The sequence below is a fragment of the Phasianus colchicus genome, chromosome 4, assembly GCF_987193195.1.
Source record: "Phasianus colchicus chromosome 4, bPhaCol1.hap1.1, whole genome shotgun sequence".
Taxonomy (NCBI): domain Eukaryota; kingdom Metazoa; phylum Chordata; class Aves; order Galliformes; family Phasianidae; genus Phasianus; species Phasianus colchicus.
In genome coordinates, this window is record NC_143439.1 from 31,902,435 (window position 1) to 31,923,820 (window position 21,386).

Below are 21,386 nucleotides of genomic sequence, written 5' to 3' on the forward strand. Positions count from 1 at the left end.
ATTCGATGATCTTTTTACTGTCCATCTTTTGAGCATATGAAACACAAAGCTTTTGCCTGATTTGGTGTTGTGTGTCAGTACCTTGTTGGAGATGAGAACTGCAGCAAGAACTCTCCAGTTGCCATGGATGCCTCTTTCTACAAGCACTTGAACTTACCCAGAGTATTTTTAGACTCCTTTGTTTCAGAAAGGGAAATATTGTGAGCTCCTTTGGGCAATGTAAATGCTCCTCTCGTCTTCCCTTAAACAGAACGTCTATAATTAGTGTTTTATGGGAGCCAAGTCTTGTTATTTCATTGACTACATTGTAGGCCAGATGGTCTTAACAAATATAAAGTATAATTTACATTATGTGTTCAAATGCACTTAAAGCAGCATTAGACACATCTAGCACATTTTAACAGTCAATGAAATTTAGACCACTGAAAATTCAGGTAGGTGATTTTAAGTTGGATACTTGCAGATTTCATTTTCCAGAAACTTGAATTCTTTTTGGCACCTCTTGCTTAAATGTTTTCCTGTTGGAAGAGGTCAATTAGTCTTTTTAATGACTAGACTGCCACAGATACTGTAAAACAATAAACATTTCATAAACGCTTTCATTAACATTTGGCTTACTAATAGCAGTATTTCCTGAACTGTATTTCTCATACTCTCTATCACTTAGAACTGTAGTGCTTTCCAGACATTGAGAACACCGTGAAAACACCCAGCAATGTGCTGTCAAGACAATGCAGTTACTTGGTGGTTCCCAGGCAAAAATACTGAGCCATTACACGATGGGGTTAGTATTATATTTTGCCCTCTGTTGACCTCTCATTTGCCCTGTTATCTCCTAGGGAGTAAGCCAAACCTCAAGTTTAGGCTGTACATCAACTGCAAGCTATAATTTGTAAACCACTGCTATAGAATACAGAAACCAGATGCACCAGAAAAAATTCTACTGGACTGGATCCAGAATTGTGACATGAATATTCCCTCTGGTCCCAAAAATACAATCATTTACTTTTAGTGAAAAAGATTACAACTATGCTGATCACAGTTTGGGTTTTTTTTTCTGTTTGTTTTCAGAAAAGCACAGTGACTGCCAGCTCAAGAAACATACAGGCCTGTATAAGAGGCTCAAATTATAATCTTAATGCCATTACTCCCCACATCACAGTAATTCTTGTGTAATTTCATGTCTTATCCACCAGTTGCTTTTATCACTTTAAGAAAGGTCCTCTAATGGCACTTGCAGCTGCAAGCTGTAAACCTTTCCAGTCAGTTTGTAATTAACATGTATTTTCAGCAGAATATTTTACATATTTTTTTTCCCTTTGCACATTATCTTTGTCCAAGTTTAGTTTGGTTAATCACTTACTGTCCAAATGTAATTACTGATGCTGCAATAAAGCTTGTTTCGTGGCAGCAACTACCAGTTTTTAAACTCTTAATGTAGATATCCATATTATCTGTCCCTAAGTCTTTCTCCACTCTATCTTAAAACATTTAGTTCTATCAAACAGATGTCCCTGAAATAGCTGCTACCAGTCATACAGGAGATGCATATTCCTGAGTACCTTCCCCAAACTGAAATAAAAGCAATATAGGAAAGTCTTAAAATGCACAATATTCTTAAATATATGTGTATATATATACATATATATATGTATGTATGTATGTATGTATGTATATAAAACATTATACTGCCCTAGCTCAACAAATAATTGACCAGATAGAAATTTCTGAGAAGACTCAGGGGTCTTCAATTATTATTGATAAGAGATGTGTTATAGAGTACCCCAGTCCAGTCTGAAAACTTTAACCAGGTTAATGTCATCATATGTTCCATTGGATGTAACAACTTAAGAGAAATGAGGGTTTCTGCCAAATGTTTCTGTCTTTGATTTAGAATTAAGTTGAATTTATTTTTCATTTATTTATCTGACTAAAAGGCTAGAATCTGTGAGAAGACTGATCTGACATGAGAATCCACATGTTCATATGAAAAGAAGTTCAGAACTTCACTTAACAACTCTTGAGTTTAGGTTTAAGAAGAAAAACTTATGAATAGCTTACACTTCAAAGGGAGGAAAAATATTTCTTCTAGTCCTCCTACAGAATAAGGCATGCTATACTTAGCATCAGGCAAAGAATCTCAATTTCTTCTGAATGTCACTGTTAGGATAATAGTTCATTTTTTTGGCAGAACTCAGTATCCCCATTTAGCACCAACACTATCTGTGGGCTTCAACATTTACGAAGAGCTAAACATGCTATGCTTGGGGAGTATTTCTAGATACACTGCACAAATGGAGTTTTCTTCTAATAGGTCCTTCAAAAGACAGAAACATTACAGTGTTTTAAAGGATCTAATTTCTTTATCAAACACTAAACCATTCTGGCACATCAAGCTAAAATTCTTGTTTTGCTACCTTGAAGTAAGCCACATTTCTGATCAGTCTTCAAAAACAAGAAGCATGACAGAAACATATGAGATAATAGAAACTATATTCAGATGCATGAATATGTTATTCCTACCAAGCTTTTTGGGAGTGCGGGTAAAGGTTCCTTTCACTGTTCGACAATGGGAGTTATCTCCACCACAGACGCCACACTTATCTTCAGCCTTATTAGAACCAATTTCCTTGTCACAACCCACTTTCTGCAGAATGAAGAGCAAAAAGAAACATGGCTTTATCATAAGCTGTAAGGTTTAGCTGTAGAGGGATGCAATCTCAAAATCAATGCATAGAGGAAATTACTACCCAACACTGCTCTATTTCATTTAAACACAAATTACTTGAAAGCCTGTTGCTGGGTAATGGTTGCCAGGTGAAAAACAGGAATTGATTCTCAGATTATATCCACTGTACATCAAGACTAGGAAAGATGGAAAAGAGAAAAATAGGGACAGTTCCTCTCAGATGCAAAACGAAGTGGAAAAATGGCAAATGAAATTATCAGTTGAAAAAAAGTATATTGTTTCCGTGGAATAGACCTGTGTCATTGCTCTAATATAATTTAATTCTGAAATAATTATAATGAATATGATGCTGCAAATATTTCAAAGCATCTGCAAAGTCTATCTCTTTTTCTCTGATTGCTGCTTAACAGTTATTTAACACAGCACAGTCCAAACTCAGCAAGGAGCTTGAGAAGCTGTCACTCACCACACATTCTCCACGAACACAAATGCTGTAGGGATCTTTATATGAACAGCGAGTCCCATCATGTGCCAATTGTTTCATATAAGCAACATCTCCCGTTTCTTTGGACTGGCAGTACAGGTGGCATCTCTTATTAGCTGCATAGCAGGAAAACAGATGTAACTGCATAAGTTAAAAGCAATTCAGATGAGTTTCAGAAAAACATCTCACTAAAGGCATAAAGAGAATATTACAGAGATAGAAGGGACCTTATGCGGACACCTAGGAGGGAAAAAAGTAACTAATTTGCTGTTGTGTGAATTATGGCCTATCACTATCACAGATACTCTCACAGAAATCAGATTGCTTCCAAAGAGGCTCCTAGAACTGGATTCCCCACCATTCTTCAAGTAGCTTTCAGTTTGATTCTGTTGCAACAGTGCTGAGTTTAGGAAATCACATCACATGAAAGAATAGAAGATTTGGATTTCAAATTCTTTTAGCCTTTTGGAAAATCCCAACTGAACAAATATTTCATTATCACTACTTGAATCTGATCCCATAGCCATGCATATGAAGAGTTTCAAAGGAGATGCCTGAGGAAAAAATACCAGCAACTCAAAGCAGCTCTGAAACCTCTTTCAGCAAGCAATGAATCTTTATGCTTGAAGCTGTCCTTTTTACTCAAGATAACTGCTGGATTATATTAATGTTAGGAGTGAAGAGTCAGGCTCAGGTAGATGGACCTGTCTAACAATGGGAAAATACTAAAAAGAACTTCTCAAATAGAACAGTAATCAGAACACTATTACAACTTCCAGTGCAATTTCCTAGCAGCAGTCCTCATCGAGCATTAACATTTTGCACTCATATAGATGAACAGCTGTACAGGAGAGAGGGCAAGAAGAGTCCTTCATGATCTGAGCACCAGCTTTCCACACTTGGCCCCAACAGCAGAGCCAGAGCTTCACAGTGCACTGCATTAATTGCTATGGCACCCACCAGCTATTCCATCAGGAGCTGAGAGGCTCTATGCCTCTTGCTACATCCTGTTCTCACTAGGAAGAGGATGAAAGTCAGAGGAAACCAGCTGGGCTAGGGTTGGTGAAACTACAACTGTCTCACACTGCAACTATTCCTTTACCCTGGGCCATCCTCTTCTGCTTTTTAATCATACCTACACTTTTCTCACACTCTACATGGCAAATGAAACAAGACCCCCCATAAGATCTGTGAGATTCCAGCACTGACTTGTAATAAAAGCAAACAACAGAACTTACAGTCAGGGTGTTCATATGGCAGCCAGTGGTGTTTGCTGTTCTGATACTCAAAGTGGGAATTGCGTTGCTGACATTGCTGCGCTCTGAAGTCCTCAAAGTGCTTCGGACACTCTTCCGTATTACAGAGTTGAAACTCAAAATTGACACCAACACAATCTTCACCTCCATTAATTGGCCTGGGAGAAGAAAACATCTGTGAGATTATAAAACCCCCAAGGCTCTGGGTCTACAATTTTGTCATCAGTCTTAAGTGGAATTTCACACTCAATTCTAAAGAGACAATTTCACTAAAAAGGAGTGTGAACTGACAGAGCTGGAAACAAAGCAGTTTTCTTGCACGCATATGCACTTGCAATGTAACCTCTATGCTTGCTCAAATATCCCAAAGGCATATCCTGACATGCAGAAACAATACATATACACATCTATGCTGCCAATAGTTGATTTACAACTGGAGACCATCTAATAGTTTATCCCACATCTTGTTGAGCTTGCACTCTATGTTCTCTTCACTCTCTTACACATCAGTTAAATTTTTCGTAGGATGGTTTTCCATAGGCTTTCCTCTGAAAATTACTGGATTCACTAAAAATGATCCTGGCTCCCTGCAAAAGGTGATGTTTCAAGGGGCTTGAATACAATGTGAATCTTAGAGATTCCATCTCAAAACATAAATGCCATTTCAGCTGACACCTGCAATGATTACCAGTTGACTGGAACTACCACCAAGGCAGAAGACCTACATTGGATTGTTGCACTGGCGCGTTCGGAAGCGAACTCCAGTTCCACAGGTTCGTGAGCAGGAGCCAAATTTTGTCCAGGGTCCCCAGTTGCCATCCTGCTTCAGCTGGTTAGCATTCTTCCACATGCAGTGACCTTTGTAGCACCACTGAGAGAAAACAGGCATGGAAAGCAGAGGAGAGCAGAAACAAAATCAAACCAAACATATAATCACAATAAATTTAAAAGTGCATAGAGGAGAGCTCATGGAGCAAAGAGGGTCTTCGTACTCTGGGTCCAGGATTGCCCAATCCCTCTCTTTCATGACTGTCTGTTCCATGGATAAGCAGCAGTGCCACATCTGAGCATGTATCTTTCCATGGGCAGAAACAGGAAGACCAACATGTTCCAATGTTCTTTTGACTTCATTTAAGTCATTCTTTGTCTCATATGAATCCCAATTCCTACCATTTTTAAAAGGAATTTTTATGTTCTGACTACTGTATCACAGAATAAGGACCTTGCTGAAGATCAGCAGCTTTTTTTTTCTTTTTTTTCCTCATATTCAAACATTATATTCATGCAAACAAGATGCAACAGCAGGCTAGTCACTAGTCAGCAAGTTTTTTGGCTACTGGTTAGGGCATTTCCAGACATCATAAGTGGCTCTCCTGTAGCTGAAAATACATGGGATTTGTTAAATAAACATTTGCTTGAGTATAATTGTATAATCAAAAATGAGTTAGCAGCAGAACATTCTCTAACGTTAAAAGACAAAATTAAAGAGCTAATCCTAAGCCTGTGCAAACATTTAGCCACAGGATGTCTGGACCACAAGTACTAAGAAGAATTTGGGGCTATGTACTCCCATCCTACAGTGATGCTGTCATCTGCTTCCATGGATTCTTAATGACACTTTAAGGACACTTTGCAGAAGAGAGAATAATTTTAAAAATAATAATAATAAAAGAAACATAACAAAAAGGCTACAGAAGAAAATGAGAGTGCCCTACACCTCACCTATGATTTTAACACCTCACCCTCCAAAATTTAGCCTGCGTAACAGCCAGCTTTGTACATTTCAAAGAAGACAAAGTGGGAAATCACAGCTCACACTTTTTCCTTTCTTTGGTGCCACCTGGGGGGATGCTGTGCAATTGTCTATTTTCCTGAGTGCTTTTCAACCCAAATTAACGCAACTGATTGCGTTTCTTTTTAATACATTGTGGAAACACAATACTCACTTTTCCAGGGGCACATTCTGTCCCATCGAGTGGAGGTCCTTTCTTAGTCTTACAGAAATATGGGTTATCTGGATGGCTACACCACAACTGCTTGCACGGATCAAAGGTTCGGAACTGAAATGCAGGACATTTATGAAATGAAAAATAACATTAAATTACTGATACTTTTTGGGTAAGGATTCAAACTAACCAGTCAGTTAATCTAGCACAACCACCAACAAGTCAAGTATCTTTGGAAAGAAAAGGGCAATGATTACTCCCCACATCCTCTGGTCCTGAAGGAAGGAGGAGATGTCTTTCTTGGGATCACAGGCTTGCTGCCACAAGTCTGTGTCATGTAGACCACGTTGCTATCCTCTTGACCATCATACCAAATGACTCAGACAACTGGCTCTGGCTTTCACCCATAAATATCTCTCTCCTTCTTTATGTATCTGCTTAAACTACTCCATTAACTACTCTTTAACTGTGCGAAAATGAGTACGTTGCAACTATTAAATAAGGCCAAACACCAACTTGCTGAAATGAATGTTTGTTTTTGCAATGACTGCCTTGGACATACCGCTGTGCACATTTTATAGCCAACACCAAAATCAAAGCGGCACTGTTCATCCATGGAATAATTGATGCCTGGCAGTTCAGGGAGCTTGGGCCAATCATGTTCAAAAGGGTCGTCAAGAAGACAGTCGTAAGAGCTGTGGAAAGATGCACAGAAAAAGATAATGAGAAAATGTAGTAATTGTTTTTTTTTTTATCAATACGATCAAACTCTTTATTCTGAGATGTCAATATTGACAATACTCATTTTCTCAAACCCGTTATTGTTACCTGAAGCACTAACAGTCCCTTTTCTAGGAATACTGCTCAGTGAAATGTGACTAAGCACTGGATGGGAAGATCCTACAGGAAAATCCCTGTATTTGCTGGAGGCTGAGAAGCATCTCCTGCCCTTCCCTGATCTAATGGTACATGCAGAATTTGCACTTTGTTTTCCTGTCACCAGAGGCAGAAAACAAACACTTCTCAATTCTCAGTTCCAAAGGGCAACATTTCAGTGTGCTTCAGACTATAACATGAATCCTAGTGTAAGGACTAACACAACACCTTCTGTAGTCAGAGAGAGCCTTTTCACTGACTTTATGGGGCTTTAAAATAGAACAGTAGTCTGAGAACAGGCCCTCTTACCTGAAATCTACAGCATACACAGGGACAAAACACAGGTTATGCAAAGGGCAAGAATAAGGCCTTCTTTTTTACTCATTCCTGTTAAACTCTTGGTGGGCTGCTCTTCCTGCACAAGGATAAAATTCCATTTTAAGCTTGAAGGTCTTGATGTAAAATTACTATTTCATGCTTTAGGTTACTAATGGTATTCCTCACTGGAATCCAGGCCATAGTGGGTCAATTTAAGTTTTCACTCAGTTCTCACTTGCAAAACCAGTTATTTGCAATAAAGGACTAAGAACTGGATGAGGAAGCATCTACATGGGAGACTATATACATAAATACAGGTAGACATCACTCCTATACTCTCTGTTCCCCTTTTCTCCCTAATTCAGTCACATGCATGCTGCCATTTTCTTTCTTCCACAAATTCTACTAGTTCTTCTCAGGTTATGGCTTCATCTTCCCAGTTTCACAATACAACTTGTACAGAAATAAAAAATGTATATGAAATAAAATCTTCCAGACAGACACCCGGTACCATTCCCAGAAGATGCAATGAGTGTTGTGTAAAATTGTAAGTGAGGATGCACTGTTCCTGATTTTGCTTCTGTAATATAGATGCATGGCAACAAAGGTGATCAGAAAACTGTATTACAGGAGAGTCAGAAATGGAGGTACCTATTCCTCACTGCTGCTGCAGTGATGGACAGGGAAGCCTACTGGAATTCCTCCGTACATTGAATATCTTTCTGGAAGGAGAGAGCAGTCTACACAAGAGGATCCCATTCCTTGCTATCTCTGAAGCCTCGGTACCACCATGTTTATAAAAGGGACTTCCACAAACAAGAGTTCAATTTATGACACCTGAGGATTGTTTCTCTTTGCTCTCTGATGGAGAGCAGCCGACTGGCCCCACATCTCAGGGAACTGCAAAGACTTCTGTTTCCTTTAGTAAAACCACCATCAATGAGTGCTAATAAGTTCTTACTGTATATATCTTTTGAGTTCTTGGCCACTGCATCTGGACCAGTGGTAACGATGAAAGGCAGCCTGCACCAAGGGAGCCATAACACTCCCCATTGCTGTCTCATCCCCACATCTGTTCCCTTGCCCATCATGCTCCATTCCCAGCCTGAAACAAAGAATTGGTATAAGAGCCTCAGCAGTTTCTACTTTTCAACTGGTAAAACAGCTGTAAAGAAAACAGTTTCTCATGCAAATGTAGTCAATCAAGATGAAATTGTTCTCTGTATGCTACAGACATCACCTGCATTTCAAATAGATCTTTGATGTCAAAATATAAGGACTCTCTAAATACTCTTTAGAAACTAACTAATTAGATGATGATTTCTACATTGGATAACAGAAAACAGCAATTCTGCTCACCACTGAGCATTTCATTCAGACATTTAAATATCCATGACAGTACACTCATTTATCAAAAGCACCTACTTACAAATTGAGCTAACATGGTTGTAATGCTGTACATCCAAAGAGCTAACTAGGTTAGCATATTAAATTTCCAAAAGTGTGCATCTGGTGCAGCTTATCATGCAAGTGACATGGTCACCTCACATTTGGCTAAACTCCTCCTACATTACTCTGGCCAAAACCAACAACAACAAAGCCACTGAGTTGAACAAGAAGCCTGTGCTACTTAAAGACAACATTAATTCATCCAGCAGTTGACAGAGATCTTTCCCTGAATCAATTATTCTCTGCCTAACATTTTATCACTCCGTAAGAAGTATCAAATTAACAAATCAGCACTTTCAGTCAATGAGAAGAAAGAATTTTAAGAATTCTTGGTAAGCTACTGTCTCCACTGCCTGAGTTTTCCAGGTTTCTTTCTTAATTATCTCACCATCACCCTACAGAAAATGAGTTCCTGCTCTCTCTTTCTCTTGTCTTCTTCCCTCACTTACTTATTCACTGCTAAAAACCACCGAGCATTCCAAGAAGATGATAATATTATTTGGATGGCTGTCATATAGCCATTAAAATTAAATCACTTTAAGTAAAAAGGAGATGCAGCACCATACTTTGTTGTTAATCTAATTTTATGTTCGACTTACACGTGACCAGTTTCATGAGCAACAACAAAAGCTGATGAAAACCCATCCTCATGGTTGAGAGTACAGCTTCGGACCGGGTGACACATGCCAGTAACAGGAGCATATCCTATTGAGAGAAATCATGTCTGACTCCTTTACCCATTACATTTCATAGAATCATAGAATGGCTTGGGTTGGAAGAGAAATTAAATCCCACTCAGTTCCAACACCCAGCTGGTTGCTACCCACCAAATCAGGCTGCCCAGGGTCCCATCCAACCTGGCCTTAAGCACCTCCAGGGGTGGGGCATCTGTAGCTTTTCTGGACAGCCTGTTCCACTTGACACCCCAATAAATTTACTACCAGAGAAGAACCAAGGATTCTCTTCCTCTGATTGTCAGTTTCTCCTGTCTTTGCAACTCCTGTCAGTGTTAATGGCTCTGACAAACTAGGTTTGATTCTGCATACATCTAGATTACTTCAAGCACTTACACTCAAAAAAAATGCAGAAGATTCCCATTCAATTAAAAGACAGAGTTTTGTTCATTTGTTTGTATGTATTTATATTAATACCATCATGTAATTACTGCTTACTACATATTACATGCCTTGTCCTCAGCAAAAGCCAAAATCTTTCTGAAGGTGGGGAGACTGCCTAAGATCTCATCAAGTCCAGACACGAGTGAGGACTCAGGATTCTTGCCTCACCCTGAAAAATGAAGGAACTGAACAAAGACATCTACAAAATCTTTAGCCAAATGGTCAGAACATGGCACATTTTTCAAAAAGCTATGTGAAGAAGCAGACTCATGCCTCAACCAGTAAGAGCTCACCAGTATAAAATCTGAAAAGCCTTCTTAATAAAGGGTATTTCTGACTAAAAGCAGGTCACTCTTGCCTTGTACTAAGCAAAAATTGGCAAACTCTGGACATTAGACCTGAATGATACCATGCTAAACCATGTATCTTATACTGCTTTTCCACAACTAGATAATGAATGGGGGCCTTTTTTTCCAAGAGAAGTTGCAGAATTTGTGTCAAAGGCAAAGAAACTGGGCATAGCACTGGAAGAGACTATGAAGGCTGACAGAAAGAATGAAGCCAAAGAACCATTTGCAGAGCAGCACCAGAGCTGGGCGTGTGGCTCAAGTATCAGGAGGAGCTAGAGGATTTCATCTTTCTAGCGACAGATATAGAGAACATTCAGAGAGGAAGCAGTGTGCTTGAGGAAACTGAGACATAGAAGACAGAGGACATCTCTGACTGTATAGTGCTAGATTTATTGCAGTGAAAGCCATCACATTTAGTTGGACAGCTTTGTTTCAGAAACCGCTCTGTTTTCTAGTCCTTTTTTTCCACCTGCAAGCAGAAAAAAGAAGCACAGAAAACCACAATGCTTCTGCTAAGAGGAGCCCTTAGTCCTACCACAGACCACAGCATACAAGATGAGTGCTAGTTTGGTCTGGGTAAATGATTATAGGGTGCATATTCTGAATGCAAATACATGAAAACCAAAGAAATGAAAAACGGGGCTAGTTTGCAATGCTGCACAGAGCAGTAACACTTCAGGGGTCTCACCCAAACTCCAATTTTTCTGCACTGACATAAATCATGCTTTGTGAATTTACTTTCCATTATCATTAATTCCTTGAGTGAAAAGGACAAATGCATCTATCAAATGAGCTGAAAAACTAGTTATAAGAAAAAAATCTATTGTGAGTGATGCAGTAAAATAAAAGCAAAGTGGAATGTATAGTGTACTGAGAATTCCTCGTATGCTCTGCATGCACATGCAAAAATATGTTTGTCTGAAGAAGGCAACAGTTATTTAGATACTATAAGGTAAGATTTAATCTGTTGCAGTTAGATATAACTGGCAAGGACTACCTGCTTTTTAAAAAAGCATGCAAAATGAAATAGAGTGAATACTTTCTCTCTACAGTGTACTAGCAAGTACATGCTTAGACTGTCCATATGGACCTTTTCTAAAGCCAAAATAGGAAACTGAACGTTATTATGAGTGTACATGCTTTCCTGAACAGGATCAGGTATCAATCTATCTTTAAAATTGAACACTTCAGGTATTTTCTGAATCAATGCCTACATTCCTTAATCTCTCTGGGCCACACAACAATGCAATTTTCATTTTTTTCTCCTTTTCTGTCAGGCACTAGACACACACACAAAAAACCCCGAAGTCCCAGTACTTTTGCCTCAGGTCAGCTGCATTACCTTGCATACCAGCAGGCCCAAAATCTTGCCTAGTCAGGAAGATGGCATGATCATGGTGCTCAGAGTGATTGGGGTCTGACTTCTGCTGCTGGTACGCCCAGCGGCAAACATTCTCCAGGCTTCTTGAGGGATTCCCCCTTTCAATCAAGCTAATGGACTGAAAAAGCAATATATTAGAACCAGGATCTTCTAAAGGTAAGAAATTCAGTCAAGTTTTGATTTTCTTGAAGAACCAGCCATGTTCCTGTTTTTCCTTCCCTATTTCCCTATCAGTCTAAGTCATAGATATGAGAAAAGAAAATGAGTAAGCTGGACGTTGGCTGATCCATTAAAGAGGACTGATATACTCTCCTGGCCTTCTTGTCGTAGATCCCCAGGCAGAGCCAAGGAAACGTACAAGAGCTGCCAAATCAGAGTGCTACTGCTTACATCAATGTAATTGTATGTAACAGTGAATGTACATATGTAATAACACATTCAGGATTTTTTAAAAAGACAACATAATGAGCATTTACATTATCTATTAAAAAACAGATAATACATTATCTATTAAAATGGTGACAAATAATGGCAACATGCCTGAATAATATCTAGATAAAGTCTGTATTGTGCAGAATAAATGTCAGAAGACAATGTGACTCAGTTTAGTTAAATGAGAGTGGAGTGACAACACGCAGCCTGTGTGGAGGAAGTGAATAACATAAACACAGAGTACAATGCCTCAACTGGTGTAAAACACTATAGCACCAGTAAATCTGTACTGATTAACACAGATTAGCCATCTGGTTTTGTGAGACTTTCGCTACACGGTATGTCTACAAACTCAATACTTCAAAAGGAAGTGACCAAATTTAATTACAAGGCAAACATCAAAGCGGCCTTTTGATTTGCTCAAATTCAATGCATGAGTTAAATGGAAGGGACATGATCTTTATCAAACCTCAAACAGCATTACAACATTCTCATCCTGAACAACGTAACGAGTATTTGTTTCAAAACTCTCTGAATGTATTTTACCAACAATCAACATGTTGGCACAAGCAAGTCGAAGGCAGAAAATGGAGGAGTATGCTGTGACTCAGTAAAAGGAGTGTACAGCACAATGAAAAAAGGAGATAGTTACCATAGAAGACAGTGTGGAAACAGGGCACGAGCAAGTTGTGTTGATCAGTCAAGATGACTGCCACCACTAAAGTCATTTTCTTCCCTGAGGACTCATGAGGGCAAAAAGTCAGGCTGCAAGCCCAAGCCCCTGGAGTGAGACTGCAGTGGGCTGTTGTGCCCCCCACGTCCTCTCAGCCTATCCCTCAGCAGCATCAGCAGGATAGGGGCAGCACTAATGACTTCTGTCTCTTGAAGCAAGAGTACTCACAGGTACTGCACCAATCATGGCAATCTTGCATTTAAGCACAGATAGTTGGTGACATTAAGAAAATACACTGGAAAAGGAGCTTTCCACTGGAATGAATCCATCTGACAGAAATATTTGATTGCTGCAGTCTTCCAGCTTCTTAGTGATAAATTAGGTACAAAGTGACACTGCAGCCAGTCCTACACCACTCTTCACAAAAAGGGACAGTGATGGCTCATCGCAGGAATGAGGGCACACGCACATTTAGCATGTGTTGAACAAAGAAGGCAGCTCCTTGGAATTTACACTTTGGTAGACTTCTGCTCATGTAGTTCCTATGGACTATGAATACAAAGACTATGAATGCAAAGAACTGGTTCAGAGGCTTGCTTACCTTTGCATACCCCAGCATGATCATTCGGACCAGCACAACATTTATGTGAACACCCAAGGATTCATCATGGTAAATTTCATTGACCTGAGAAAATAGAAAGGAAAACTTAAAAAGAAAAAAACATGGATGGTACAAAGGGAACTTCCAAGGCCATGTATCTGTTATTTCAAGTGCTTCGACCACTAGTTTTCTCAGAGGAGGATTCAAGTCTCAGATCACTTCCATGCAGTGAAAAATGTAGACTATACTTCCTGTCATCACATACTCCCTCACTGAGAACTTTCTGAAGCACATTTCAAGACTCCTCTCAAATTTAATGGCCTTTGGATCAGAGCCAACAGAAAAATTGTTTGGGGAAAGAAAGACTACAAACCCAGCAAATACTTGTCTGAATGCTTAATTTCACTTGTTTGATAAACATAATGAGGGAAACGAAGTTATTCCTGAAAGCAAGGCTATGGCAGTACGGTCACATTCACTAAGGGATTTAAAAGCAGAGTTTGCATTAACAACAGATAAAATAATCACCATTCAGCCCACATTGCCACTTCTACTCTGCCATCTGGCCACTCTAACTGTGGATGAATTCCAGATCCTGTTCCTATTTGCTTCGTCAACCATTTGTCTCGCTTCAATCATTTTAAACACATGGGATGAGTATTTTAGTGGGGAAAGGGAGCGCATATTTTTCATTTTGTAAAAGATTCTTCTGCCAGTAGCTTTCGCTCAAGGAAATATGCCATTAAGTTCAGCATAGGTTTGTCCTCAGAAAATACTTGAGGATTTGACTTAAGGCCATTTCTGCCTTTTGAAGCTCTAGGTTGGGAAGGCAGAATATTCAGACAGTGACACGATCAATGTGACTCCATTTCTGCACACGTGTAAACATGTGTTTAGCTTTAAAGATCTGAATAATAGTCCTGATTCTAGATCAATGTTAAAATTAATGGGCAAAGTCTTTCCAAATCCCAGAAATGCTTTGGATGTTCTCATCTAAAAGTTTTAAAGTCAACAGCATTGCCAGAGACATAAACTCTGAAGTATACCTCACAGAGTAATGATATCTCCAAATACACTCGATTTCTGCAAGTCAACACATTCCATTTTAAAAGTTCACCAACTGCATGAAAGCATGTAACATTTACAGAATCTGGAAAGACTTACTATGCACACTAAAAACAACTGCTAGCCAGAGAAAACACCCATACATAAGACATACTCATGAGACATCAAAACTCTCATCCTCAAGGGCTGTAGAAAACACACAAGAAAAACTAAAATCTCACAAAGAGCCCTCACAAAAGAGTCCATGGTTTTGCATTAGGTTTGCAGAGGTCTCCAATGAGGTCCATGCACAACATTTAAAGACAGAATTTTTATTTCAGTGTTTTTAGTTTGATTTCCAAATGAAATAAAGATCAGACACTTGCTTCTTCTGTCAATGCTAGTGTCCCAATACATTTGGGGCCTGTTGAATGCTTTCCAGCAACACTTGCAAAACTATAAAGACCTCGAAGAAATCAGGTATGTAGAAGATTTGAGGGAAGTAAGCAGTTTACTGGAAATAACAATGTTACTGCTGCTCCCATGCAAGCAAATATTCTCCAAATATTCTCTGAATATTCTCTACTACACACAGGAAAGGAAGCTCAGAGTATGCACAAACACAGAAGCTTTTCAACACTCCCATAATGAGAGCAGCTTATATCCCACTAGAGAGCACAGTCATAAGACAGACATCCAGAAGTAACGTGGCAGTTCCACTGTTCACCAAACAGCTGAAATTTTTCATCGTTGTTTTAGTTTTGAATAATTTATTTCAGAAGCAACAAATGCTGCTGCTCTGATCTTTAAAGTCAGATTAGTACAAAAGTAACCACATAATTCTAAATAGAGTATTAGTAGAATTTAAAAAAAAAAATCATGTAGATGACAGGTCAGAAATTGTTCTTCTTGAGGACCTTCTTTGTGCCTGGTAAGGTGAGAAATGTCCTTTCACCAGAGTATAAATTAGGGAACTAAAACATCTGCAGCTCATCAATGAAGTTACTTATTCCCATCAAAATAAAATAAATATTATATTATGGGTAATCGGTGAAAAGTAAATACCACTGTTTGGAGCAAGGTTGGTATATTTGAGCAATATTTAGAGATTTTTTTTTTACTTAAGCTAAACAAAACTTTCCCCTTCCCCTGAGGGAAAAAGGTCGTTCTGAGTTGTCCAGTTTGTGGGACCTGGCACAATGATTTCAGTCCATGGTTTTAAAAAATGCAATCCCTTTTAGGACTAACTGAGAACAGACTGTCAGCAGGATAGTTTTACAAGAAATGAGCACATAGCTTAGACTGCTCGCCTCATGAAGCAATTATTCCAAAGTTCAATTATTCATATTTTCTCCTTAGCAATGCAATAGTATTGCTTCCACCAAAGTTCATCTCAGAAAAACGTTCACAGCTTCCCAGAAGTGACCTTCAAAGAGACATAAAGGATTCTGGAACAAACTGAAAGTTTCAAGTCTTCCTCAACACTTCTCTACAACACCTTTTTCTGTGAACTGCTTTGGAAGGATGCACTGTAGGATTCCCATGAGGAGCAAGCTCATATATGCTCTCATGACCTAGACACAGGAAATTTTGGAAACCTGTAACCTTGCTAGAAGGCCACAAATCAAAATAAGTGCTGAAAACTGTCAGCGTAGACTGTAGCGCTTTCAGACTGCTATAACTGCATCTATGCTGTGGTTATATTGGCAAAACAAATTACATTCCAAGATACTGGTACTGGTACAAAATGCATATATAAATCACACCCCAGGAAGCTTGATTTGTCTGAACTGTACTTGGGAAACATATCACAGATGTCCAGCTGGCCATACAGATTCTGGTACAGTATTTAAAAGGAAAAAGTGATTAGGTTGAATTCAATAGTAATACACACAAGAAGTAAATCAGTGCTCTGCCTGGGACAGTGGTGACAACTGGGAGACTCCACATACAAAGCGGGAAATATCTGTTTACTGAATGATGATTATTCAACCAGACAACATAAATGTACCTGGCAGTAAACCCTACAGCTATAGTAAGAAGTGCTGGAAAACAGGGATAACTGCCAACCAAGGGATTTCAGGGCTTTCGTGGATACTCACCTGTCTACACATTATGAATGCCAATGGTGAACCCACATTCCTAAACTGATGTATTTGTAAATTGCAGTGGTGACATCAAAGACACCCTCAAGCTATACTCTGCTCCCTAAAACAAAGTCGGCTGGATTCTTATTTGTCACAGAAATTGCAGCACATTCCCAGGTTAGATTGGGAGCATCTCTTGCAGTATGTGCTGGCTTTTCAAATTTGAGACAGACGAAAAGCAGATGTACAGTTGCTTTTGTGCAGGTACTGTGCAATTCCTTTTCATGGTTGCCCACCCTGCCTCCCTTCATGGTGCGCAGGCAGGGGCTATAGGTTAATCCAAAGAAATCTGCTGACATTTTCCTCTGCTCAGTCCCAGTAAGCTCCTCTCTCCTTACACCAAATGATTCATTTGACTGTCCTTGGGTTTGGGGGGCAATACAGCTTCAAGGACTTTCTGCCTTGATAAAACTACTTACTTTTCTGTGTCCGACTTGTGCAGGGGAAAGTGCAGTTTATTGATTAGCAGGAAAGTTGAGTAATTCAGAATCTAATGATGAATAACATCATCCACTGTACTGTTCGCATCACTGGAAATTGAATAGCTTGAAAATACAGCCTCTTATTGATCTACTGACTATCCACAGGTAAAAACCACTAGATTAAAAAGCAAGGAGTGAGATGAGCTCTTTATCAAAGGCTAAGGGCAAAATTAAATTAAAACTGACAAACTAATACATAGGAAAAAGTATAGAAATAGCTCTCCCAACCCATAACCTTGACAGACAACAAGGTAAGTTACAATCTTCATCACTATCTACAGAATAGGCTATTTGCTGATAAAGAACATCCCTCACTACTCACTGGAAATGTGAGAAAATGATCTGGAAATGTGAGAAAATGAAACTCAAAAATGCCTGCTTTCCACAGGAAACAAGGCTGGGAAATGACAATTCAAAGTTTCAAGTGAGAGAATACAAGCTGTCCCTCCCAACTGAACACACAATCTGTAGCCCAGTTGTCAGCAGTGAGACTGCTGCAAGCAGTTGCAAGTAGCTCCGCAATACAGTTGTGCCTCCCAGAACACCACTCAGCAGAGGGAAAACAACTGGTAGGAACAGTGCTCAGTTTGGGCTTTTCTGGCAACATTATACACATGTCCTCAAAATAATTTTTAAAAGCTTTGTATGCTTCTGTGTCTGTCATCTGCATCTGCTTTTTTTGCATTATGTTTTTTTTTTTTCTCATTTCCTGTTTCCACTGCATGTTTTTTAAGTCTTGTAACAACTATTAAATTGTTAAAATCTTGACAGGATAGCCTAGTTGTTATGAAATACCAATAAATCCAAAAAAAAAAGTAGCAATCTTCACTGTAATTGACCTACAGCTCCTGATGGATGAGGTTTTTCACCTTGCACCGTACTGTGTGGGGAAGTACTTCCAGCAGATGGAGCCATTGACGTTTAAGAAAACACAACTCCACGTGTTTCAGTTCTGCTGCTTGCAAAGCTAAACGTTTTTAAGACTAAAAAGCCAATATTCTGAAATCTTCTTCAGTGAATATTTATTCACTGAAAGGAATAAAGGAAAGGAAAAACAATTCAACAGATTGTTTTCTGGAGTTCATTTCCTGCCAGCAATGCCCTGCATTAATTCATGCAAAGAACAAAGACATGCTTGTAACACCTCACATTTGTTAAATTCTTCCACAACATTGGTGGGCCAACAATCAGAATTAAGGCACAGAGGAGATGACAACTTTTAAATACAACACTCAATGACTGCTTATTGATAAGATCCCTTATCTGGCAGCAGAAAGAGAAGACTGCTTAACACAAACATCATGTTTGTGCTGATGTTCAGTGAGGTGTTATGATAAAAAGAAAACAATTCCTTACAAGTCTTGTATCATGGTTATATTTTTACTCTCAGGCATTATTTTTAATTTCAAACCTTCTGGATTCAAATATTCTCTTGCTTCCATGTTTGCCCAAAGTACTTCAACTCTTATTTCACATTATTCAATAACATCAATGATCTGTGCAGTTTAGCATAGTCATAAGCAGATTACTTGCTAATTTATGCTGTACGCAGTCACCAGCATTAGCTCTCATTTCCATGTGGAACAGCTCACAGAAGAATGAGCCTCAATCTACCTTTTCTCCTTTATCCATGTTGATAACATTCAAGCATGTGATCAGGTTAGAAATGGACAAAGTCAGCTATCTCAGTGTATTTAGGCCCTGCCATTCTAGTTGAAATGAATGAGAGACACTAAAATTCATGGTGGTCCTATGCATGTTATAAAAAAACCTAAGAGAGATAAAATTTAGAGGGAGATAAACAGCTTCAGGTATAAAGGTTTAGACATTTCTGGCACTGTCTTTTCCTACTGAGGTGAATCATAAGGCTTCTGTAAACTTCAGCACTAAGCAGCTTCAGTAGTCACCTCCTTGAAATGTTTTTTGCACAAGAAATAAAATTAAATGTGGACATTTTTTTCTCTGCTAAATTAATGGACAAAAATGCAGAATTATTATTTAGAAAGGTGACATCCACAAAGCTGCTGTGCTCAGTGGACAGTGACTGCCAGAATTGGAATTCTGTCTGCAGTTTGAGAATGAATGATGCGCAGAAGTACCACTCTACTAGCTAATTTTGGCTCATTCTCAAGAAGAAAAAAATAGACACAAATACTGACAAGCCCAAACTTGCTTAGAATCCCCCAGTATTACCTGGTATCCTATGTGCCTATCTTTCTGATCTCAGTTACTTTAATCCAGGGAAACTTCATCTTAAGTGACTACCAAGTGAGTAATAAATGTCACGTGCCTAACACAGGAGACCCTCTATCTCAAATCTAAGGAAACACTGCTGAAAACATCAAGCCTTTTTTTTAAGTGACTACTTTAAATAGTGTATTTGTTACCTCTTGCTGAAAATGATCATGAATGTTTCACTCTTCTTTTGTTAGCTGAAAATCAAACTCCTTCTAAACTGAATGCAGTGCTTTAAAGAACTCTTTTTTTCATTTGAGGTTTCTCTCAGGTAGCGTGGAAGAGAGGAAAACCATGTTATGAGAGACAACATAACACAAAAGTAGAGCAAACTGTAAAGCTTGCAATATATTGTCAGTGCCACATTCCCATAACACATTAAACAAATGGCAAAAACTGATTCTACTCTTCCCTGAAAAGTGACCTCAGCAGCAGTGTGGCACACTGCCATGTGATAAAACCAGGGTCTACTTCCTGAGGGACCCACTTGGTTACTGAAGGGCTGCCTGGCTCTGGAGCACGACTGGGACAGGAGAATGAAAAAAGGGAGGAAGAGAGACAGGAAAGGAAGGGGAGACTAGGATTTTCTCAGTCCTAGAGCACCCCATTGCCATCTGCCAGTCTTTGCTCTATGTGGTTTCCCACTATATTTCTGCAGGGTGACCAAGAGTTGCTCCACTGGGGATCAGAAGCAGTGTTAATGCTACAGAAGGGCTTGGTAGATCCCTTCTGTGATTCTGGTAACAGGAAGATCAGGAAAATGTCAACTGCGTCACCTCAAGGAATTCAGCTGAAACTGACTCGCACCGGGCTGGCCACAGAGTTACCAGAAACAGCTCCTAGGCAATTACATTCTCTCCAGTGGGTTGTTTTAGTCATCAGCCCTTCTGGAAAGATGCTGTATGTGACTCCAGTGTAAGTGCTGTGAGATAAGGCAATAGTGTCACCTACCAGCTAGGGACAACACTAAATTTTATTATCTGGAGTAGATGAGCCATCTGGGCTTCTGATTTCCAGCTCTGCCTCTTAACAGCTGTTTAATACACATCTCTGATGCATCCCTGTTCCTAAAGCTAAGAGAACATGTAAATACTGAGTATGGGGAAACATTTCAGGCATTTATTTAGCTGAAGCTCAACCTCTAGCTCCAGTGCTCCCAATGACATCATAGGAACATGCAATCCTTAGCTCTCAGCAAGTCAGCGAGCCAGATTTGGCACTGAGAGCTGTGCAGTTGTGTCACCATGGCACTGTGCTCAGGATAACCAGTTGTAGCACAGCGTTGAGTGTGATTTATACTGCTTTTTTGCACTTGAGTGAAAAAGAATTGCCTATAATGCCTATGTATATTAGTTATTTTGAAGCTAACCTGAAGCTAACTGCATTACACATGGTAAAACTTCCTTACTTGGGGTAGCAAGCTAGGCTTAGCAAATTAGCATCAGCCTTGCAAAAATCCCCAGGAATGCTAGGAACATCACAAATTGCCTTTCTCCTTCCATTTTTAGGAAGAGTGAAAGATTCAAGTTGAGATATGCTAAATTCACATCTTGAATCTTCACACCACTAGATCTAAACCTAAATCAGAACCCAAAAGTCAGGTTCATTTCTGCATCAGCCAAGTTCAGCCAGGCCAAACTGTGTCTGCTGATGTCAGCAGTGCATTAGGCTGTCAACAGCTGCAGTCTCAATGGCTGATGACGTAGGAATAAGCAACTACTTGCTCATGTGTTTTCTAATTCCCTCAAGTCCAAAAAAGAAACTTCGAGTAACAACAAAGATACACAGTTAGTAGACATGGATTCCCAGTCACCAAAGTCTTGCTGTTCATTCATTCCTGTCTCATCCCTGATCCACAAAGCAGCCCAAGTTCAATGGCTTGTTTCTCCCCAAAGATCTTCACAC

General features: G+C 39.3%; 1 protein-coding gene across 1 annotated transcript in view; it reads right to left on the reverse strand.

Moving 5' to 3' along the window:
• Positions 1-21,386, reverse strand: part of ADAMTS3 (ADAM metallopeptidase with thrombospondin type 1 motif 3) — a 140,135-nt gene that overhangs the window by 13,820 nt on the left and 104,929 nt on the right. The window contains 10 exon segments of the mRNA XM_090139115.1: positions 2,524-2,647; positions 3,156-3,289; positions 4,412-4,587; positions 5,155-5,300; positions 6,376-6,489; positions 6,938-7,070; positions 8,531-8,674; positions 9,618-9,723; positions 11,829-11,985; positions 13,574-13,657. Of these exon segments, the coding sequence (XP_089995241.1) occupies positions 2,524-2,647; positions 3,156-3,289; positions 4,412-4,587; positions 5,155-5,300; positions 6,376-6,489; positions 6,938-7,070; positions 8,531-8,674; positions 9,618-9,723; positions 11,829-11,985; positions 13,574-13,657 (1,318 nt within the window).